The sequence below is a fragment of the Narcine bancroftii genome, chromosome 4, assembly GCF_036971445.1.
Source record: "Narcine bancroftii isolate sNarBan1 chromosome 4, sNarBan1.hap1, whole genome shotgun sequence".
NCBI classification, from domain to species: domain Eukaryota; kingdom Metazoa; phylum Chordata; class Chondrichthyes; order Torpediniformes; family Narcinidae; genus Narcine; species Narcine bancroftii.
The window spans coordinates 65,159,255-65,184,534 of NC_091472.1; the positions used below are offsets into that span (position 1 = coordinate 65,159,255).

The 25,280-nt window shown below is 39.3% G+C and overlaps 1 protein-coding gene across 2 annotated transcripts in view; it reads left to right on the forward strand.

The window, feature by feature from the left end:
• The window catches only part of cfap36 (cilia and flagella associated protein 36), a 99,313-nt gene extending 75,289 nt beyond the window's left edge, over positions 1-24,024 (forward strand). For both annotated transcript variants that reach the window (XM_069931484.1, XM_069931483.1), the window contains exons 8-11: positions 6,241-6,322; positions 8,540-8,709; positions 20,406-20,564; positions 23,909-24,024. In XM_069931484.1, the coding sequence (XP_069787585.1) occupies positions 6,241-6,322; positions 8,540-8,709; positions 20,406-20,564; positions 23,909-23,989 (492 nt within the window). In that variant the 3' untranslated portion in view covers positions 23,990-24,024. The remainder of the gene's footprint in view (positions 1-6,240; positions 6,323-8,539; positions 8,710-20,405; positions 20,565-23,908) is intronic.
• The last annotated feature ends 1,256 nt before the right edge of the window (positions 24,025-25,280 follow it).

Genomic DNA, 25,280 nt, shown 5'->3' on the forward strand with positions numbered 1-25,280 from the left:
ATGGAATTAATTCAAATTGCTTTGATCAGTCTTTTTGATGTAATAAAGAAGTAGGATCTTTTCTGCATGCAGTCTGGAAATGTGAAAAGGTAGTTGAATTTTGGATGGATATAAGTATTTTATTGGGTCGAGTTTTGAAGACGCAAATTTTTAAGGATTCCAGAATATTTTTATTGGGAGATATTTCTCAATTGAAGTTTGATATTTATCAGAAGTTTTTAAGTGTAGCAAAAGCAAAGAACTGTATAGGTGTATCATGTAAATTATATGATATTGTGGGGTTGAATAGATGGCGAACGGTATTATTAAATTGTATACACCTAGAAAAAATAATGTATAATTTACAAAATCAATCAGAAAAATTTAACTTCATTTAGATTCTTGATGATCTTCTGTAGAACTGTGTCATTTTAGATTTCAGCTGCGATCTGTTTGGATTTCATGTCAGATAGGGAACCAATTCAGTGATAAGATTCATGGGGAGATTCACATCTGTCTCTGTGAAATTTCCATTGTGTTCTTCACTCTGCATTGTTGCGCTGGATAACGCATCAGCTAACACAATAGGTTTCCCTGGTGTGTACACCCTCTTGACTAGGCTTACGTTTTCACAAACTTTGTCACCTAGCAATTCATGTCCATCTGGGATGACTGTGAACCTGACGTGGTGCTCTTTATCTTTAACTTCACCCTAGAGTTTACGTTTACCTTTTGTGCTGATGCTCTGTCCATTGTAGGCTTTGAGCTGTACAGGATTTGCATGGATGAATGGCTTTATCTTCATTGACCTGATGATGTGCTCAGAGATCAAATTTATCTTTGCCCCTGTGTCCAGCTTGAAAGGAATATTTGTTCCATCTGTATGCAATGACACAGTCCACTTGTCCTGCTCAACTCTGTTCATGCTTGGCTGTACAGTGTCTGTTGGTTTATAATCATCCTGCACGACCATGCCAACAAAAAGTGTATTACTGAGGGTAGTTTATTCTATATTATGTACAGTGTGCACGCTTTCACTTTTGTTTTCCTTTGAGAAAAACATTGCTTTGCATAGTGATTCTGCCCTTTGCATTTATTACAGACTTTTCCATAGGTGAGGCCTTGTTTTGGTGAATATTGAGTGCCATATTGTTTGCAATTGACTGTCTCTCCATTTTTTTTGTTGTTTCCTTTATCTAATTTTTTGTTTATGTGTGTGGACTGTGACAGATTATGTTGTCTTTTATATTGTATATGTTTTAAATGAGATAAATTGTGGCAGGATTTTAAGTGTAGGTAACATACAAACACTTCAAAACAGATTTCATTTAAAATACTGGAGCTCTGCTCAAGCCAGTCAGGCCCATCTCCGAGTGCCTTTGCAAAAACTTTGAAGAGTGCCTATAGGTACTTCATTAATGGATTGTTGTTTTGGAAAGCAACAGATGAAAGAACTTGGAGGATTATGTCCAGAGCCGCAGGCTGTCTGAGTGCAGTTTGCTGTTCTAAGAGGGTCATGAGTGAAAGAGAGAAAGAGGGAGAGAAAGTTCAGTGCTACAGTTCAGCAGTAGCAGCTGGGACTGGAACATGACAAGCTGGCAAGCTGTGGAAAAATCCCAGTTTGAAGATGTGTTGTGAGTTCTTAGTTCAGCCTAGTCAAAACCCTTGTGGTCCATACACTTGAAATAAGCGAATAAAAAGGAACTCTGTGGTAACCTGAAAGAAAGAGGTTATCATCTGAAAAACCCTGTTGGGACAAGTTTCTTCAGCAAGACACTGACATGGCTGATTTGGAGAAATCAGTTTGTCCAGTGAACAACAAATCTCTATCTGAAAACTGACAAGAAACTTCCTGAGCGGTAACCATTTACTTTTCAAGCACCAAAGCCTGGTGAACTTCATAAATGTTAAATTCTGTGCACAGTATAAGAATTGCCTGCAACCAGTGAACTTGGAGGAATGAGGTGAGATTGAACTGTGAATCAAAGAACTTTTGTAAACTTGCACACACATTACATATACGTATGCTTCGAATTAGAAGGGGTTTGAGTTATATTAAGTAAGTTAATAGTAATAAGTTAGCGTTTGATCCTGTTTTCATGATTAAAGATAATTAAAAGCAACTTTTGTGTAAGTAATCATTTGTCTTGATGAATTTTTGTTGCTACTGGGTTGTGGAGTCCTCTGGGCTTGTAACAGGACATACACAGTGGCTACGGCTATGCCTTCGTTTTCACTGGCTTTTGCACTCTCACTGTACTTTTTCATGTGCTGAAGAGCTAATTCACTGGCATGACATATCTTCAGAGCTCTAGCTAAGGTAGCCTCTGTCTCTAGCAGGAACCTCTCTCTCACTTTCTTATCAATAATCCTGAGCACAATTTGATCCTGGATCATTGAATCTTGCAGCGATCCTTTTCCTTATCAATATTTTTATTGAGTTTTATAAATAAATCGTACATAGGTAATAAGAATAAATGTCCAACAATATAGACATACCATTACATATGGCTACATATAACCTATGATACATTGAAAAAGACAAAAAAAAGACATAATTATGCTGATAATCTAACCCCCTCCTTTGTGATACTGTGAGAGGGAAAATCCAAACCACAAAATGGGATCTAAATAATCTTATAAATTATGAAAATAATGAAGAAAAGGACCCCATAAACTTACAAAGTTAAAATTCATTTCAGTAGTAGAATGTCTTATTTATTTTTACAAAGTGTGCATTTCATCACATCTGATAGCCATTGAATATGAGTAGGAGGGACAGCATCTTTCCATCTCATTAATACAGATCTAGCGATAAGGAGAGTAAAGGCAACTACGTGGGATTGTAGTAGCCCAAACAATTTCAAACAGTTGGCTTACTTGTTCCATACAGCGCAAGAAAAGATTAGGAATCAAATTAATATTAAGAACGAAATACAAGGTATGAAAAATACTTTCCCAATAAATGGAAAGAAAAGGACATGACCAAAACATATGAAACAATGTACCTTCTTCTGTCTTACATCTGTCACATTTTGAAGAAATATTAAAATAAAATGTAGTCAATTGAACTTTGGAGAAGTAAGCTACTTTAAATTGTAATAATGAGTGTCAGGCACATAGAGAAGATGAATTTACCAATTTCAAAACTGATAGAGTTTTAAGGTATTAACATATTATGAAAAGGTTGCCCTTCTCACTCCTTGGAACTTTTTACATAGCCTGTAACTGATTAAGATAGACTGAACATTGATCATTACTGTAATGTATATTTTACCCCCTATTTGCAATCATTGTGAACTTTCTCTTGTGCTATTTTTCTTAGTCACCTTTACACATAAGGAACTAATAAAAAATATAATTAAAATTCTATGCTCAAGTTATGAATGTTGCTAATCACAATGATAGGAGCTTTTAATGAACAATTGAGGCTACATGATTTTCAATATTATTACTGTATTTTGTTTTGTTGCTTGAGCAAAAGGGGGCAAATTTTGTCCAACCAATCCACCTAAGAAAATAAGGTACTGGGAACTGTGTGGTTTAAGTCTTTTGACTAGATTATTACTGAAATTTATTTAACTGATGGAAACATCTCCTGGAACCAGGTGAGCACTCATGAATACAAGCATTCATTTTTATTCATTAGGCCCTAAATAGGATTTTAATTGTGAAGGTTAAAAATCCCACCAGGCTCTCCATTCCTTTGCAGGGATCAGTTTCAAATACAATTGCTTCCCCTAATATACAGTGCTACTATCACAAAGCCCCAGTGATCTGGATGTTACACCAGTGCTGTCTTTGTGGGATTTGCCCATTCTCTCTGTGATTGTGTAGGTTTCTGAGCATGCCTTATGTTTCTCTTGCGTTCCAAAGAAATGCGCTATTGGCTTCTGAAAATTGTTCAAAGTTTAGTTGGATAGTAGGAGAATCAGGGGACATGGTTATGGGAAGTGGGCAGATAAAAATACTCTGAGAGTTGACATAGAGTCAAAGAGTAAAATGGTCTCATGCCATAATTATGAAAAGATTAGTGATAGATCTGAGAAGCAATCATTTAAGATTATTTGTATCTATGTTCTGTGGTTTGTAATGTGGTAAGATCATTTTAATTTTGAACAGTGCTGTTTGAGGGATTTAGCAGGGCAGACAACATCCATTGATGGAAATGGTCAGTCAGTGCTGTGAATTTGGACCTTTTTTGCCTTGATATTGTTTATTAAGCAATAATTTTTGCTTCATTATTTTTACTTCATTGCACACCAAACAACAGCACCTTTGACCATAAGGAATGGAGATAGTTCTCTTAACTGTACTTGCTAGACCAGGTGCTCAACATTGGCAGTGCTTACTGAACTGCCTGAAGTACTTTTCAATTTGTATGCTTATTGAGAGTTGAAATCAATTGTGCTTTGACCACATCATTGATATAAGGTAGTATTTGCCAAATACATTCTGCAATTTTTTTAAAACTTGTTTTGTTCAGATCTAGGTGTTACTGGCTATTCTTATTTGCTTTTGAGAAAATGATGGTGATCTTGAGCCTCTTCTGTTGCAAGGGTTTTCACAATGTTGCACTGGAGTGAGTTTCCAAGATTTAGGCTCTGACAAAGGATTTGCAGAAAATGTGTGTGTTATTTGGATGGGAACATGCAGGTAGTGGCATTTCCAAATTTCCTTTTTGGAGTTTGAAGGTGCTTTGACAGTAACCTCAATCAAAAAAAAAATTAACTTCAGTCCATATTGTAGATGATGCACACTGTATCCACCCTTCATCATTGGTGTACGATGTGAATGTTTGGGTCACTGCTGAGGTGCCAAGTTCAGTGGGCTGCTTCATCTCAGGTTTGAAACATTGGTCATACAGCATATCTTTACCTTCGCTATATAAAGAACACTGTGTGATTTGCTGAGTTTATCCAGCTTTTTTTTGTGTAACTACAATTACAGTGTCTACATATTTTCTTTTTAAATGCTCTCATCCAGATAGAGTCCAGCTTCTTGAGGGTTTTTGGAGTTGAACTGATTTGGGCAATTGGAGCGTATGCCATCGCACTCTGACTTGCACCTTGATGGTGGAAAGTCTTTGCTTGGCAAGCGGTGACCCACTTGCCACAAGATGCCCAGCTTCTGACCTCCTATTATAGCCATGATATTCATATGGTTGGTTCAGTTGAATTTCAAGTAAATTTCAGATGAACCCACAAATGGTGGTGTAACACAAGTGCCCTTGGCTTTTGGTGATAGTCATTGCATATTTAAGAAGCTATTTTGGAATATCCTGGAGCAGTAATCACTGTATTTTGAAGTAGATACTACACCATGGTGGGCAGGTAATGGAGAGGATACCAAGGAAACAAATTTCTTTGTATCTAGCCAATATTAGATTTTTGTTGGAGTTGCTTCCCCTCAGGATATTCTGATTTTTAGGAAGACTGAATTATTTAGCACCAGATATCTAAGTACTGATCTGCTCTTGTTTATGGGGACTGTGGTGAAGCCAGTGGATATTTTTCTCACTTTTGAGGATTTGGGTGTTGCTTCATTTATTATTTGAATTTAATTTTTGACAATTCCAGAGGACATTTAGAATGAACCACATTGGTGACTTAGTTAGAGTACTGAAACCAATTGAGCTTTTCAAATGACCATTATTACAAATAACCAGGTTTTTTTTGAATTTCAGGTGATTAACTGAATTTAAATTCCATAGCTGCCATTGTGGGATATGGATCATTGGAGTGTTAATTCAGTTCTTTGAATCACTAGTCTGGTAATTTAAATGATGCACTACCATCCTGAGACTATTTATGAAGAAATATACAAATTAAGGTTTAGACATTACTGATTTCTATGTGGTACATAATGAAATGATTCTGTTATGTGTCAACTCACAGCTGAATGTAGTTAAGATTTTAATGCATGCCACATAACCTACTTTGTTTGAAGAGGAGTTCTGAATGGCATTGAACACTGTGCATTTATCAGTGAACATCTATACTTCTGTCCTTTAGAGTAAAGGAAGATTATAAAGAAGAAGCTAACCTGCCCTTGGGAAATCTTATAGTGGTGGCCAAGGGTGGGATAAATTATTATGATTAGTGTGGTAACTTTTTGGAAATTGAAACTTTTATTTTGCACTAAATATTTGTGGTATTGTAGCATTTGATTTTAGCACTCCAGTACCTAAAATTGATTGTACTGATGAACCAATTTGTGATGATTTATTAATCTTGAGTATTTGAATTATTTTTTTTTAAGAGTTCGATAAAATCATTCAAGCAAATACCAGAAGCTGTATCTTCAAGCAAGTCAAGTAATAATCATCAATGCAACCTATCAGGTAAACACAGCATCAATGTCTATGAAGTTAAAGGCATTTTTTTACTAATTATATAATGGAATTGATTATAGTTTATTATCGTACAAAATTGAGCCATTGTGAGAAAATTTAAAATGTGTGTGAATTATTTAATGAGAAGTTTGCTTTATCTTTTTAAAAACATACTTGTAAAATTATTTTTGATAAATTGAGGATAATTTATTTTGTCTCCTACCTTTTCAATTTTAAATAGTTCCTTGATGTTTATCCGATTACATTTTGTAAAAGTCTGCATTTGGAGCAGATACATTTATCCCTTTAAAAAAAAATTTTAAATTAATCCAGGAGGTTACATTGGGTCTGTATTCTTCAAGTGCCTAAGAAATGCTGAACACCATGGAGAAACAAATTCCACTCCCAAATGAAATTGCTCATTGTCAAGACATTCATTCTAAGAGCAAGAGAGATCTTTTTAATTTCTCAGTCTACCATGGTCAATTTATGTTTCATTCCTCTAGGGCACACGTGTCAAACTCAGGCCCGCGGGCCAAATTTGGCCCGTGATATAATTATATTTGGCCCACAAGATCATATAAAATATGTATTAGAGCTGGCCCGCTAGCCGCCGCGCCAGTATAGTGCATGCACAGCTAATACTACAAATCCCAGAATGCTTTGCAAATGCGTTGGCGCCGGCCCGTCAGCCCGCTAATCGCCCCCACCTCCTCTCTTTACTTTCATTAGCATCTGCGACCTGTCGCCGAACTCACATGTAATAAACCCCTTACGAAAAATGGCCAAACCAAAGACAGAAAACAGGACCTTTCAAGACAGGTGGGAGGCAGACTATATATTCATCATTTTAAAAGACAAACCTGTTTGTCATTGAAGCAAGTTGTTATTTTTTTGACTTGTTGGCTTGTGAAAAAAAATACATTTAAAAGGAGCTTAAAGGCTATAGAGAAATATTATTTATTGAATATTTTATTTCTCATTTGTTAATGCTTCTTCTGGAAAGAGTTTAACCAAAACTATTATTAAAGATTTATTTTAATAAGAAAAAGTTCAACATTACATATGTTGAAAGAAGAGAAAACATGCAGATGTTGTTGAAAATTTTCAATAAATATTTAGTTTGGCCCACGACTTAGTCCAAGTTTTTAATTTTGGCCCTCTGTGAATTTGAGTTTGACACCCCTGATATAGAGGGATTTCAGGGAGACATAGAACTGGCTAAGTGAATGGATAAGGACATAACAGACAATATGCAACATCAAGGGAAAAAAACAGAGAGGTGGAGTATTTTTTCTAAATGTCTGAGTGATTGAAAGATACTGTTTTGCAGAGGGACTTGGGTATCCTACACAAGTCAGGAAGTTGAGAGATTTGGCAAGCAATTAGGAAGGCATTTGGCTTAACAGATTTAATTGCAAGAGGATTTGAATAAGAGAGTAGAGATGCCTTGTGCAATGATCTAAGATTTTGGTGACACATTATCCAAAATACAGTTCTGGTCTCCTGACACAAAGAAGTTCAGTAATAGCAGGAACCTCATTGGTTGCAAGGATGGTGGATTTGGTATGAGTGGAGAAATTAAGCAGACAAGATCTGTCCATTCTTAAATTCAGAAGAACGTGAAGCACTCACATTGAACTGTGCAAAATTATTAGGGGGCCTGACCCTATTTTTGTCAACAGTTTCAAAAGAAAGAGTTGGCCATTCATAGGAGCAGAGAATTTCTTCACACAAAGGCCGAATTTGTTATGCAGCAGATCTGAATGTTCAAAACAGGAATTGAATGGATTTTATGATATCCGGGGAATCCAATGGGAAAGGGATGTTGAAGTAAAAGGGTACCTCTGTTTTTATTAAATAGTGGAGTAGGCACAAAAGGCAGAATGGGCTACTACTCCTTGACTCTTGAACTTTAACATTCTCATTGATACTTCAATTTTTAGGTCTAAATTTGGAGTAATATTTCTTGGTGCATTCAAATATTATGTTTTCACAATTACATTAGAATCCACAAGAACATATTTTGTTCTTCATTCCTTTCATTGTGTAAATTGCAGCTGAATTTTGAAATTTGTTTCTTTTAAGTTGAACAGAATTTAGAATATAATATGATATCACTGTGTGTGTGTATATATATTCAGTGCAAATTATCAAGAATAAATTTAATCTTTTATTTTAATTTTTCCTTTTCACACTGAATTGCTTTTTTTGCTTACCAACCAGGAAAAAACATTAGAATATCCAGAGAAGTGTTAGGGCCAGTGCGAGTCCCAGTGAAAGGAGAATTGCCTTTGCGTTCAGAATCAGTGGAAAAAAAGACAAACCAGAATGATGCAGCAGAGATGTGGCTACAACAAGCAAAAAACGAAGCTGGTATTTTGGGGCCTGTTTTAGTAAGTACAAAATTTAAAATTAAAACCACAAAAGAAATCCAATCAATTATTTTCTTATACTTCCTATTTTTTTTAAAATGTATCCCTTGGATCAGCAGATGAACATTACTGTAGAGAATTAGTCATCCAGCACAGATGAAGTAAAGATTGCATGTGTTTTCATTGAATAGTGAGTAGGCACAAATGGCAGAATAGGTTACTACTGCTTGTTGTGTTTTGACTGGCATTGTCCTTGCTGATCATCAAATACTCGTCTACATTAATCAAGTTTACCAGCACTTGCTCCATTGGCTTCTATGTCTTGGAAATTTGAGAACTCATTTGGGTGGTACTGAAAGTTGTGAAAGTCTCTTCTGTTCTCCGAGATAATGTCACCCAGGAAGTTAAATTTGCTCACCCTCTCCACCTCTGAACCCCTAATCATCACTGGATCATACACCTCTGGTTTTTCTTCCTGAAGTCTTCACTATCAACAACATCACCAATTTTCATCTTATTTGCAAACTTGTTGACCATGTGGTATGTCTTTGGTCACAAGCAACCAATTACAAAAACAGCTCATCACCCTCAGTTTCCTATTGCCAAACAAGTTTTGAACCATGGCGTCCCCTCGGCCCGCATCTGAATATCCTACTTTGTCCGCACACCTGCCCCCACATTCAACAAGGAAAGGATTCCCCTTGTCCACACCTACCACTCCACCAGCCTTCGCATCCTCTGCCATCTATTACATGATCCCACGACCAGATATTTTTGCCTTCCCCTCTCCTCCCCTATTCGCCTCTTGCAGGGATCAATCCCTCCATGACTCCCTCGTCCACTCCTCCCTTCCCACCAATCGCCTCCAAGGCACCTAACCCTATGACTGCATGAAGTGCTACACTTGTGCCCATACCTCCTTTCTCGCCACTCCGCTTGTGAATTTGCAGGCATCATCTATTGCATACAGCACCCCATTGTGGTCTCCTCTACATCAGAGCTCACTTTTGTTAAGCTTGTTAACTCTCCTGTCATAATATCAGGGCATTCCCAGTGGCAAACCATTTTAATTCCCCACCCTGTTTCCATGCCAACATGTCTATCCATGGTTTCATGCTCTGCCAGACTGAGACCACCAACCAAATGGAGGAACAACATCTCATTTCATCAGAGTACCCTCCAACCAGATGGAATTAATATCAACTTCTCCAGTTTCTGTTAGACACCCCCCAACTATTCTGATTTATTCTTTTCTCCAGCTCTGACTTTCTTTCTCTCTTTCTTTCTCCCTCTCTCATTTCTTCCAGATCTGCATTCACAATTCACCTGATTAATTCTTGTCTTTCCTCTCCTGTGCCATCCAGTCCAATTATTACCTTTTGTCTGTTGGTCTGTGCTTCTCCCCCTTCCATTCTCTTCTCCTCCCCAGCCCTTTTAATTCAGGTTCCTGCCTGCTTTTTACTCATACTTTGCAGAAAAGCTCAGACCCAAATCATCGGTTATATATCTCTATCTACTATGGACACTGCGAGACCTCCAGCATTTCTGTGTTTTCACTACCTGTAATAATACATTTTGTAACCTCGCTGAAAAATTCAAGTTGGTCAGATAGGATCTCAGTCACTTCCCCTCCACAAACAAAGCCATGCTTGACTATTTTTGATTACTTACTACTTTTAGTTACTCTTTATCATTGATGTTAGATCCACTGGCATATATCTGGCTTATCCTTGCTACTCATCTTGAATAAAAGTACCACATTTTGTGTTCTCCATTCATCTGCCACCTCGTCTGTGAACAGTAAAAAGTTAAAAAATCTTTATCAGGTCCACAATAATTTCATTCCATGCCTCCCAAAGCAATATAGGCTATGTCTCATTAGGTCCTGGTGATTTATCCACTTTAAGTTCGCCAATGTATTAAATACCTTAATTTTAACGCTGACTTATTCTAAAATGTCACTATTCCACTCCCTAAATTCTCCAAATAAAATGTATTTTCTTTGTTGAATACACATGAGAAGTAGTCATTTCTCACCTGCCCACTGGCTTTATGCAGATTGCCTTTCAGTCGCTAATGAGCCCCACTCTTGACTTGGTCACCCTCTTAGCCCTAATATAGTTGAAAGGTTTTGAAATTGTCCTTAATCTTGTCTGTTAATGATATTTTGTGCCCTATTTTTGCCTTCCTAATTTTTAGTCCCTATGCTCTTGATGGAACTCTCTTGCTCTTAGCTCTCTATTGCTGCTGTGTGCTTTTTTAAAAAAATCCTGTTTATGAAATCTTTTATTTTTGGCATTCAGGTTCCCTGAGGTTTGCTCTTCTTACCCTTAGACCTTTACAGGGACATGTTGGTCCTTAATCCTAATTTTTAAGTGACTCCCATTTATCAAGTATTCTTGCATGAAACTGCATTCTTCCAATCTACATTTACAAGCACCTGTTTCACAAAATTAAACTCTCATCTTTTCCTTGGACTTCCTCCTTCCCCTTTCCCAAATTCACGCTCTTAATTTATAAATTAGCTTTTCATAACTATCTTGAAACTTGGAAGTCACTGTGCTTGAAATATTTCACACTCCCACTGACACTCCAACTACTTGAGTACATTCCTTAAGATAAGGTTTAGTAGTGTCCCTTCTTTTGTAATTGGTATGGTATAATTGGAAGAATTAAGGCAATTATTTTAAATCAGAACTTGCACAACAGTTCCTTATTAATTTTTACTTCAGCTATTTCCAGCACACTACAATACCATTAAATTCTGATCAAAATAAGGGAAAAATGTAACACTTAAATTCATAACAGAAAATACTGGAAATATTGGTAAGTTGAAGTTTACCAAGGCCATTTTTTCAGATGTGTGAAATGATACCATTTAGTTGTGTGCTTATATTTAGACTGCTTTCTGTGTGGGGGTTAAGACACTGAATCCCAACTTGCTCAACATGAGATCAATTCAAATGGTCACAGCAGATCTCACAATTTGCTTCTGACTTAGAGGATCACCAAAACACAATTTGTGGAAGTGATTTCATTTTGGAATTCATGAGAAAGTAATGGCTTTGGAGTTTTCCAGAATTGATGGATTCTTTAGTCTGCTATCACCCAAACAAATGTTCTTCCATCGGCTCTCATTAATATCTCAGCTTTGAATCTCAAGAGGAAAGATTTTCAGTTAATGTTGTAGATCACTAAAAAATTCCTAATGATCAGGTTTTGGACAAGGACACACATCATATTCATTCTCCAGGTGGAACCAGCAGATATTTTCTGGTTAGTACTGGCTGGGTGAAGGATTCTGGGACTCCAATGGATCTTCACACCAGTTAAGTGGAAATGTGCTCCACAGCCATGCAGTTCAAGGAATAGCTGCTGGGAATGCCATTAACCTGCTTAAGATAGAATTCTGCCAGTTTCATGATGGATTATGGTACTTGCTCGGAGCGCAGATAAACTTTACATAACCTGACAGACAGCAGTGCCTCCGCAGAAGATTCAGACTCTAAAGAGCAATAGAAAGATGATGAAAACTGCCAGATGGTGTGCGAACAACAATGTGGATAAGACAAAGGAGATGATTGTGGACTTCAGAAGGATGAAGGTTGGGCACTCTCCACCACAATACATTTCCTTTGTTGTGGAGAGTGCAAAGTTTCTTGGTGTGCATATAATTGAAGACCTATCCTGGATCCACAGCACCTTAACATTTTACAAGAGCATGATTGAGAGGTCCATTCTGGCTGCATTGCATGGTATAGTAACTGCAAAGTTGCAGACTGGAAGTCAATACAGAAGATCGTCAAAATAACTGAGATGTTCACTGGGGTCTTCCTTTCTTCTATTGATGACAGTTATCAGGAGTGTTGCTTAAATGGGGCTCAAAAAAATTATTGAGAATCCCTACCATCAATCACACAATATCATTAACTTATTAACAACAGGAAAACAGTAAACGACCATTGAAATCTGGACTGCCAGGCTTGGAAATGGCTTCCTACAGGTTGTGAGAGTGATGAATAGATTCAGAAAATTACACCACAGCACAGTACAGGCCATTTGGCCCAATATGTTGTGCCGACCTATATAAACCTACTTAACAATCTAAACCTTCCCTACTTCACACCCATAACCTTTTATTTATCTTGCATCCATCTCAAGTTTTTTAAATGTCCCTCTGGTATAAGCCTCCACCACCACCTGCAGCAGTCTATTCCAGGCACTCACTACTCTAATGTTTTTAAAAATAAACTTACCCCAGATGTCTCCCCTAAACTTTCCTCCCCTCATTTTAAACAGATGTCCTCTGGTATTTGCTTATGTCACCCTGGGAAAAAAAGGTGTCTACCCTATTGATTTCTCATAATCTTGTAGACATCTTTTAGGTCACCTCTCATCCTTATTTGGTCCTTGCTTCATAAGACATTCTCCAGTCCAGGCAACACCTTGGTAAATCTCCTCTGAACCCTCTTCAAAGCTTCTACATTCTTCCTATAATGAAGTGACCAGAACTAAGCACAATATTTCAATTGCAGTCTATCCTTGTAACCAAGTAAATTATTCCAAAATATTTATGAATTTATTTTATGATCCAGAGAAATGCTGCTCGGTGTGGTTGTATATGTACAGTCAGATGATAATTAACTTGATTATGTCCTCCAGAATACCAGTTGTTTCCATCAGCCAGCAGAAATCTTTTATAAAGATGCTAATTTATAAGGAAGATGCTGAATCATGGTGCTCAATTTAGCCAGGATTGCCCTTTTCCCAGTACAATTCTTATCAAGTAAAACATGAAAATCTGTAGACACCATGGTTGAAATAAAGCCACAATGCTGGAGAAACTCAGCAGGTCAAACAGCAAAGGTAGCAAAGGTAAAAATACATAACTGACGTTTTGGCTTGAGCCCTTTATCAAGGTATGGAAAAAATGTTGGCAGGCATCCAAATAAAATAGGTGGGAGGCATGGTTGCAAAGGCAGGAACTAATAGGTGGAGAAGGGAGGGAGGGGACAGGAGCAAGCAAGGGGAGGAAGGATGACTGGTTTAATAGAGGGAAGAGGGGGAGGAGAGTTGGAATGGGGGAGGGGAGGGGAGGGGGAAGAGGAAAGCAGGTTAGCAGAAACCCGAAAAAGTCAGTTAATGCCATCTTGATGGAGAGCACCCAGTTGGAAAATCAGGTGTTGTTCTACAAATTTAGGGGTGGTATTGGTGGGATAGTGACATGTGAGTATGGGAGTGTGTCACAGAACTTAAATGGTTGGCTGCTGGGAGGTCTATGTCACTGGTCCGGATGGAACAAAGGAAATGGAATCTGCTGCAAACCTACACAGGCAAGACCCCTGAACTCTTCCTCCATAATATTGATGACTATATTGGGGCTGCCTCATACACCCGCGAGGAGCTTGTCAAATTCATTCACTTTGCAGCCAAGTTCCACCCCGATCACAAACTCATCTGGTCCATCACGGACAACACTCTCTGTCTCCATCTTGGGAGACGACCTTTCCATTGACATATATTACAAACCCACTAATTCCCATAACTACCTTGACTACACTTCCTTACATCCTGTTCCCTGCAAGAATTCTATTCCTTTCTCTCAATTTCTCTGACTCTGCCGGATCTGTTCTCAAGATGAGATATTTCAATCTAGATCTTTCAAAATGTCTACCTTCTTCCCCTCCACCACTATCAACTCAGCCTTCACCCGCATCTCCTCTATTTCCCACTCATCTAGCCTGGCCCCCTCATCTAGCCTGGCCCCCTCTGCCCCCAGATGTGAAAAACACACCCACCTGACCACCCCATCAGCCACCTCATCCAACACAAATTTCCTCCAGAATTCTGACATGTACAACAGGATCCCACTACCATACACATCTTCCCCTCTCCTCCCCTCTCTGCCTTTTGTAGGGATCACTTTCTCCGTAACTCCCACATGTACTCATCCTTCCCCACCAATTGCGCGCCCCCCCCCCCCCCCCCCACCAGTATCTTTCCCTATGATCGCAGGAGGTGCCACACTTGCACCCACACCTCCTTCCTCACCACAGTCCAGGGCCCCAAACAGGCCTTTCATGTGAAACACCATTTCACTTCTGCATCCACAGTAATGATTTACTGGATCTGATGCTCCCTTTGTGGCCTTCTCTACATTGGAGAGATTGGGAAAAGTCTGGGAGATCGCTTTGCTGAGCACCTTTGCTCCATCCGCACTAGTGTCAGAGACTCCCAGCAGCTAACCATTTCATTTTGGTGTCATACTCCCATATTCACATATCTCTCCATGGCCCTATGTACTATCCCATCAAGACCACCCCTAAATTGGAGGAACAACATCTGATTTTCTATCTGGGCACTCTTCAACCAGATGACGTTAACATTGGCTTTTCTGGTTTTTGCTAACCTGCTCTCCTTTCCTCCCCTCTTCTCACTCTGTTCACCCACCCATCACTCCTCCCTTTGCTAGCTGCTTTGCCCTCCCTCCCTTCTCCATGGTACATCCTATCTTTACGACTATGCCACCCCCTCCTACTCTTATATTCGGATGCCTGCTAAAATTTTTCCCTATCATGCCCAAAATGTCGGTTATGTATTTTTACCTTTTCTATATAAAAGACACTGATTGACCCGCTGAGTTACTCCAGCATTGTGTTTTTACAATTCTTATCAATATTGTTTTCTCATAGTCAATTGAGGAAGTCAAGAAAAAAGTGCTGGAAATAGATCTTAAGGACAGGAAGCATCTTTGGAGAGGGAAATTGTTAATATTTCAGATTATCAACATTTCATCAGACTAAGAAAGTTGGAAAAGGAACACATTTTGTTGCAGAGAAAGGGAGGGACAAAGAAAAGTTGTCAGAATGGAAACCAAAAGAGATTGAATGATGCATAGTGGTGGAATCAGCTAAAGAATTGTAGAAATATATGGAGTATAGAATCACATTGGTAGTGTTGGCATTTGGGGAGGTTGATTCATTAAATGTGAAGGCTGGTGTAATGGAAGGGAAGAACAGAATGAGTTTTGTTCATGCTGTAGGTAGGAGGAGACCTGATAGTAGATCTGACTAACATATGTCAGTTCTTTAGTCTTAATCTTGTCTATTTCTCTTTTCTTGAACACAACCTGACCCGCTGAATACTTCAATATTTCTACCAGTTTTTTAAAAATCTCAAATGACTAGCAGCTGCAATGTTTTGGCTTTTATTAGTTGGGAGCTCAGTCAAATATGGAAGAGAAACTATGTTGAGGAAAATGACACTATGGTAGCAGTGGCGGGGAAAGGATGTCATCAAAAAATCTGACAGCCATGAAACTGGGAGAATGGAATAGAGTTCTTGCATTCAGCAAAATAGCGAAAGTTTGGGCATCATAAGCTATCAGAGGCTCCAAACTTGTAGTGGATACTGGTTTCCAACGAATTCCCAAAAATGGAAACCAAGGTTGATAACACGATGCCAGTGAAAGCAAGGTAGAAAATAGCACCAAAGACTTTAAACAAAAAAACTCTTGTAAAATGGAAAACAACAGCAACAAGGGAGGAATTGTGCTGAGCTGAAACAACATTCAGTGTATCTCCACTGAAGGCATTTTAATTTAAACATGCTTATTAATGTTCTTTTATTAGAACACTTATCTTGCGGCGACACACATGTTTGCTGCGGCACGCTTGTCACACGTGGTCAGCGAGACAGCCATGGCAAAGATGGCGTGATGAGGCCGTCTCTTCCAAACCAGAACATAAGGGCACTTGCGCTATCATGACACATGCTGAACGCGGTGGGGGAGGGGGGGGGGGATGGAACCGGAGACGGGCTTAAAGGCTGCAGCATGAAATTCAAAGTAAAGCAGTTGTGTTACTCGAGCTCTCCGCCTGTTGTCTCAGTCTTTTTGCTGCGCTGGTGGCCTCGATGAGTCTCCATGTCCTGAAGACTCGACACAATGGAACCTGCAGCTATAGGCGCCATTGCCCTGAATCTGCCAACATTCTGGACGAACAGGCCCCGCACTTGGTTTGGCCAAGTTCCAGATCAAACAGATAACCTTCAATTTGACAATATACTTTTACGTCGTCAGTTCGCTCGACCAGGAAGCCACCTCACGGGTTGACGTCCTCATCCAGGCACTCCCAGAGAAAGGTAAATATATGGCTCTTAAAAATCTCCTCATTAGCATGTACGGCCTCTCACGATGTGAGACAGCTGCCAGACTCCTTCTCTTGGACAGCCTAGGCAATAGGACCCTGTCCACCCTCATGGATGAAATGCTCACATTGGCAGAAGGGCATAAGGCCTTCCTCATGTTTAAGCAGGCGCAAAGCAAATGCCCAAAAACATCAGGCTCCTATTTGTTGACGCAGTTTTAAGCCACCCGTGCAAGGTTGCGGTACAAGCAGACATTCTCTACCATTCCAAGCATGAAGCTATAGCCTCAGTCAACTGTGTTACAAGGCTGCCACCGAGGATAACGCCCAAATCCAGTCCATCATGTGAACAAGCCCCTGCCCGCCAGAGAACAGAATGGTCTGACCCGAAATGATGCTTCTACCATCAGCATTGGGGGGCATCAGCAAACAGGTGCCACCAGCCATGCTCGTTCCTGGGAAATGACGGGGCCAGCCGCCGTTGGTGGCTGCAGCAGCTGGCCGACTGAACTGCCTAGGACGAGATCTCGGGGCGTAGGTTTCTCATGGACATGGGGGCAGAGATAAGTGTCATTCCCACTATGGTGCTCGAGACACGCACGAGACCCCACGGCCCATTCCTCCGCGCTGCCTACAACACCGCCATTAAAACTTATAGCAAGAGCTGAATTCCTGTACGTTTCAGCGAGTCCACCTTCAATTGGTTCTTCACGCTGGCTTTGGTGGACATATCTCTATTGGGCACAGATTTCCTATGGGCATACTCCCTACTAGTGGACCTCTAGTGCAGACAATTAGTCTACACTGAGACTTTCCAGACAGTGGCCCTTGGCACGTCCAACGAGCTGTCCACCAAGCTTGCTTCCGTGAAGACTCCATGCAGCCAATACAGCCGCCTCCTTGCTAACTTTCCCTCCATTCTGTGCCACAGTTCACTGCCAGCATGCTGAAGCACGGCATCCAACACCACACTGCAACCACTGGCCCACCATTGCATTCGCGAGCCCACTGCCTGGCCCTGGACAAACTCAACCTTGCCGAGGAACAGTTTAACCGCATGGAAGAACTAGGCATCATCTGCTGTTTCGATAGCCTGTGGGCCTCACCCCTCCACTTGGTGCCAAAGTCTAGTGGTAGTTGGAGACCCTGTGGGGACTACAGATGCTTCAACAATGCAATGACATTTGACCACTACCCAATTCCCCATATCCAGGATTTCACAGCAAACCTCCATGGTGCAAAGCTGTTCTCTAAAGTCAACCTGATTCAGGGATACCATCAGATCCCCGTGCTATTTGGCTTGAAAAATGCAGCGCAGGCATTCCAGCGCATCACTGATACGGTCAGCAGAGACATCCCTTTCCTTTTTATCTACTTAAATGACATCTTGGTAGCCAGTAGCACACCTGAGGAGCACATGACACACCTGTGCCATCTTTTCATCCGCTTTGCCTAGTTCAGCCTCAAGGAAATAGCCTTTCTGGGCCACAAAATTAACAAAGATGGTACCACCCTTTACCCGACAAAGTGGAAGCCAAATGACAGTTCGCCAGGCCAACGACACTGAAGAGTCTACAAGAGTTCGTGGGCATGGTGAATTTTTACAACAGGTTCATCCCTGCGACTGCTAAGATTATGCATCTCTTTTTGCCCTGTATTGGATTCAAAGAAGGAGCTCACATAGATGGACGATGCTCACAACGCTTTCTAGGAGACCAAAAAGGCCCTGGCCCATACAACGATGCTAGTTAGTCCACAAATGGACATACCAACGGCCCTCACAATCGACACAACCAATACAGCAGTAGGTGCTGTCCTGGAACAACTCATGGAGACCTCTCGCCTTTTTCAATCACCCCTTGCGACCGCCCAAACTGAAGTACAGCATGCTTGACTGAGAGCTGCAGGTCCTGTACTTGACTGTCCGCCATTTCTGCTACTTCCTGGAGGTGCAGCCATTCCCTGTCTGCATGGATCGCAAATCATTCACTTTCACCTTCTCAAAGTCCTCCAACCCATGGTCTGCCCAACAGCAGAGGCACTTATCCTATGTCTCTGAATTCACCACCGCCATTCGCTATCTCTCTGGAAAATGCAATGTTGTCGCTGATGCCTTCTTCAGATCATCGGTCAATGCATTAGCGCGAGGCATCAACTACCATGATCTGGCTCGCGACCAGCAAGATTTCTCTGAAACACGTAGCTTCAGAACTCCGGTCACAGGATTGCAGCTCCAAAACCTTCCATTTGATGCCAGTGGCACTATATTCCTCTGTGACGTCTCCACAGACCAACCCTGGCCTCTCGTCTGCGCCCAATGGAGGAGATGGTTTTTGTCATTATCCACGGCTTATTGCATCTCTCCATCCATACGACAGTGTGGCTGGTGTCCTCCAGATTTGTTTGGTACGTCCTACGCAAGCAGATCATGGAGTGGGCGAAAACCTGCACAGACTGTCTGTATGTCTTTTTTTTTTGAAACTTTATTTATTAATTTTAACATATGAAGAAAGTAAGTAATTCACGTAATTCACGTAACACACTTCACAAGTAGGTGTTAATTGGATATGCTTTGGAGTAATGGATTATTGTTTTGAAAGCAACAGATGAACAGACTCAAAGATTGGGTGTGGTGCCGCAATCTGTCTAGTTGCATTTGCTGTTCTAAGAAGGTCGTGTGGTTTTGCAAGCATAAAGAGAGAAGAGACCAAACAGGCTTTCTCTAAGAGAGAGAGAGAGAGAGAACTGGTTTCTGCAGTCATGGCAAGCTGGCAGCTTGTTGAAACCTTATTTTGAAGACTGGTTGTGAGTTTGAGTTCAGCCTGTTGAAAACCATTGTGGTCCAAACAAGAGGAAATGGCTGGCTAGAGTGTTTCACCTGAAATAAGGGAAACAAAAGGAACTCTGTGGTGACCTGCAGAAGAAGAGGTTATCATTTGGAAAACCCTGATGGGGCAAGACACTGAAGTGACTGATGGAAGTAAATCAGTTTGTGTGCATATGCAATGAGCAACGAATCTCTCTCTGAAACCAACAAGAACCTTCCTGAGTGATAACCAATTATATTTAAGTACCAGAGCTTGGTGAAAATTCATAAATATTAAATTCTGTGCACAGTATAAGAATTGCCTGATACCTGTGAACTTAGAGGAGTGAGAAGTGAGATTGGACTGTAAATCAAAGAACTTTTATGAACTTATACATGGGTGCTTAGAATTAGAAGGGGGTTAAATTGGTTAAGTTAACAGTAATAAGTTAAAGTTTGATCATTTTTTTATGTTTAAAGAAAACTAAAAATGACTTTTGTTTAAGTAACCATTTGTCTTGGTGAATTTCTATGGCTGCTGGGTTTTGGGGTCCTCTGGGCCTGTAACATTGTCCTTCAGGAAACAAAATCATTTCAGTTTCTAATATGGTGCTTATGACTTGATTCATTCAAAATCATTTAGGTTGTTAAGAATGGACAATATTTAATTTTGTGTTTAACCAGGATGGAAATTATTCAGTGATCCTGACAAAAGAAAATTGGATCTCAGAGCCAATAACATTGCTGATTCTTCTTCATGGCAGGAACTTTCTGAGAATGAGAGGAAACAACTTCAAGAACGGGCAGTATATCTTAAAGAACAGAGAGATAAATTAGTGGCAATGAAGAAAGAACAGAGAGAGAAACATCTACCAAAAAATGAAGAAAGTCCAAATGCATCACCCTCACCAAAAACCAAAGAGGTACTGATGACTGTGTCAAGATTGCCAGGCAGGTTGATAGGGGAATTAAAAAGGCTTGTGTTATGCTGGCCTTCATTAGTTGGGGATTGAGTTCAAGAACTATGAGATAATGTTGCAGCTCGATATAACTCTGGGTTGACCACACTTGGAATGTTGTGTTCGGTTCATGTCATCTCATTACAGAAAGGATGTGGAAGCTATGGAGATTGTGCAGAGGAGATTTACTAAGATAATGCCTGTTGGAAAATGTCTTATGGGGCAAGGTTAAAAGAGCTAGTGCTTTTCTCTTCTGAGCAAAGAGGGATAAGAAGTGACTTAATAGAGGTGCACAATTAATAGGGTAGACAGCAAGCACGTTTTTCCCAGTGTGAGAGTAGCAAACACCAGAGGAGATCTGTAAGGTAAAGGGAGGAAAGTTTAGGGGAGATGTCAGGGGTAGGTTTTTTTTTACACAGAGTAGTGGGCACTTGGAATGCATTGCCAGAGGTGGTGGTGGAGGCTGGTGCAATAGGGACTTTTAGAAGTTTCTTTGACAGGCACATGGATACAAGAAAAATAGAGGGTTATGGGTGTAAGGTCGGGAAGGTTGAATTCAGTAGGTTTATATTGGTTGACACATCGTGGGCCAAAAGGCCTGTTACTGTCCTGTAATGTTCTATAAACTTGTACATCTATATTAAATTGACAGTTATGTATATGTCTTTGTGAATATTTATGGAAAATACACTATAATGTTAAATTGGGCAACAACAATGAATTACATGTTGTAATGCCCTACTTAAACTTGGAGAAAATTAGATATAATATTGAAAATAGAAAGTTTCAATTTGAAAAGATGTAGGGCCCATACATAGAATATTATCATGATTGGAAGATTTAAGAAGTTTGGATGCTCTGGCGATTCTCAGTCTAGTTTCTGAAGGTTGCTATTTGATTCATAGTTTTACATCCTTTTTTGATTAGTCCAGTGTTTCTCAACCTTTTTCTTTCCACAAACATACCACTTTAAGCAATTCTTATGCCATAGGTGCTCTGTGATTAGTAAGGGATTGCTTAAGGTGGTATGTGGGTGGAAAGAAAAAGGTTGAAAACCACTGCTTTAATCGTATCTTATGTGCGCGGTTTCATAACTCCAAAGGAAATGGGCCAATGACAATTTTCTCAAGCAAAATATTTCAGTAACAATTGAGTCGAGAGCAGTGATTCTCAACCTTCCCTTCCCACTCGTAGCCTTGAGATGCCTGTGTTGTTGGTCAGTGTGGAGGAAGTAATGCTGCAACAGGGAAGTCAAGGATCCCGATGCTGAGGTATGAAGAACCAGATCCATTAGTTTGGTCACAGATTTTGTTGTCTACATCAACATTAGAAACTAGGAGCACAGAGGTGCTGTGGAGGCCAAGGAGGTTTCTTTATTTTCCCTTTTTTTGAGCATAAAATGTATTGAACTCATCTAGAAGAGATGTATCACAGTTGATGATACTGCCTTGTTTCACCTTGTAAGATGTAATAGTGTGCAAGCCCTGCCATAGCTGTTAAGCATCTGTCTGAGACTCCAGCCAAGAGATTTATCTATTTTTATGCATTTTTGGACCAAGAGTGCATTCTTTTGTAACAGGTTTATGTTTCAAACTATCGCTATTCATTTCCATTAATTCCTTAGCTTCTATGACCTTCACAATACAAATATGAAATATTCAAGAACTTGCCCAAGCCACAGACTACGTTAAGCCTTACGAGATTGCATTGATGGTAAAGGTGAAGTCGAATTCAAAAAGATTCTACATATATACATCTTCCTTTTGCCCTCCTGATTTCCCTCGTGAATTGTTGCATCTTTTGTATTCAAGGAATTCATTTGATCTTGGCAATATACATTGTTTTTTACTTAATCAGAGCTTTAACATTCCACATAACCATGGTTCCCTAATCACACCAGCCTGTCCCTTCATTCTAATGGAAATGAGCTGCACCTGAAGCCCCTTCCCCTCTTGTTTTTAAAAGTCTCCCTCTTCTGAGACATGCTTTTTTCTGTAGCCTTTTCCAATCAACTTTTAAAAGCTCTTGAAATTAGCCTTCCACTAATTAGGGGTTTAACTAAAACTTATAGAATTATGGTGACTGGTCCTCAAGTGTTTCCCACTCAGGCTTAAGTCATTTGTCCTACCTAATTTCTCATTTGGAGGTCCAACTTTGCCCCTTTCCCAACAGGTCCTTCTACACACATTGAGTAAATTTAATATATTTCTTCCCATCTGAGCTCTTTGATCTATTGCTGTATTGGTTAATATTAGGAAAGTTGAAATCTACTGTACATTAACACAGCTATCTGCAATCTTCCGATTATATTTATTCCTCGAATTCTTGCTGATTTTTTTGGGAGGGTGGCCCATAACAATGTCAAGGTGATCGTTCCAGCCTTATTTCTAAATTGCATGCATTTAGCCTTACTGGAATGATTTCCCAAGAAATTTCTATCTACTGCTCTTTAAAGAGTTTGATAAACATTAGCAAGGTTGATAAGTAAGTGGCTCAAGTGGAGCATGAAGGAACTGGTTGTCGCAAATAGTAAGTGTCTGTACTCCACATCCAATGGATTATTGTTGATTTAACATTCAAATACTTGAATACATTCAAGTATTCAAATACTTGTAAAAAAGCAGAAAGGGACAGTATTTAATTTGAAGCCACGTTTCATCTCTCGCCCCCTCTCCACGTTATATGCAGTTTATTTCTGTTGCTGACAGCCAGCATGGAGATGTGTATAGCAAGTGGTAATGCAGCACTAATCACAATTGATCTGTGCAACATATCATTTTATTTTCCCACTGAGAATCTTTTATCCTAATGTTGGTTTAATTGTGCGATCTTTTCAATAAAGTGATTTAGAATATGGTAAACTTGTTTCTTGACAGAGTTGAAGAACCTTGGAATGATTTAAAGACTCAATATTTTGATAAAAATACATTAAACTTGGGATTATACTTTGTTTAGATGTGACTGCATACAATTTAAGCTGCTATTTATCTGCACTTGACATGATGTGTCCAATTATTTTGTCATAAAATACATTTCTAAACAAGAGTGGGATGGGAGAGTGAGGCTGATCCTGTAACAACTTCTGACTTACCAAGTGATTTTAGCCAGCTGTTGGTGGAGCATCTCTGGCTGTCAAGGTAATTGTGGGCACTGTTGCCAGTGAAAGATAGCCCTTCAAATAAAATCATAGCACAGGTTGATTTTCTTTAGAGCAAAAGAAAGGGTTGACATAACTTTAATAGACTTGTAGATAATGCAGAAATATAATGACCAGCACAATTAATATCATTTTTTTTTCCTTTACATAGCTGTCTGAAGAAGAAAAGCAGAAAATTCAGAAAAGGAAACATTTGGCAGAAAAACTTAAGCAGGAAGTTATCAAAAAATAAAATGTTGATAACGACTTGAAGAACACAAAAAAATCCTTAATTTCAAATTGAGAGATCTTTGAGTACAAAATGTCACTAAATTGCATTAAAGTTTAAGCACTATGTATTATTAGTGGAAATTCACAGATGGCATTGAAATAGCTATCCAGTAAATTAAATTGTTTGCAGTTTAGAATGCTAAATAGTAGTTTATATGGTTCTTGTGAACTGTATAGTTCAAAACTACTTGTGCCTGCAGAACACTAACTTTTAATTACCATCTCATTTAACTGTGTGTTGCTGTGATAAACTGGCTAATTGCAGACTCTGAACTTCTCAGCTCATAAATGTTAACCTGACCAGTATAAATTTTATGGCTTAAAATTTCATGGGGTTTAGATGTGTCCATACCCATGATGAAACATTGACAGTTTTGATTGTCAAATCACCAATTGCAAATTTGGGAAGAAAATTCACCTTTAAAATGTTTGATTAAACTTTATTTAATTAAATACTTGGATGATGTTCAATGAAGGGAGCTGAGCAAGTTATCACTTACTGCCAGCTCTATTATAAATAACTGCTCTAATATTCAAATTTATTTCTGGTCTCCTATAAAATAGTTTAATATTTCACTATCTATTCCCATGGATTACTGATGTATCAGCTCCTTCAAAAGGTGTGTTTGGTGTACTGGTCACTTACATCCTTCCTCCTTGACTACATTTCACTAAGTAGCAACTTGGTGAAACACTCAACAGATTACAATTTACTCTGCAGAGAAACCCCTCTTTTCTACTGGACATGTCAAGCAGTCAGAATTCATTTGCTAATGGGGGAAAAAAGTAGTCCCACAACTTTGTTTAAAGCTAAATAGCATAGCCCAAGATTTGATATCAAACACGCCAAACTTGAAATCAGTTTACCTAAACTTGAATGGTATGAGAAGCAAGTCAGCTGTGTTCAGTGCGACTTTAAAACTTCATTAGATCTAAAGATGGTATGGTTAAATTAGTTAGTATAAAATGTATATTGTGTCTAAAGGAAATATATGAAAAGTAGATTTTTTTCAGTAACTATAGTAGTGAATTTTAACTTTTTTTGCTACAACTTTCATTCTTTTCTCATTCTACATTATAAAGCTTTAATTATACAATATCATTACAATTGGCACTCCATCCAACACCTATTTTTTTAAAAATACCACTACACAGTAGCTGCAGTGTATCCCATCCACAGGATCTGCCTACAAATGGTGACACAGGTACAGAGGATAGTGATGGTATTTGGCATGTTTGCCTTCTTCATTTAG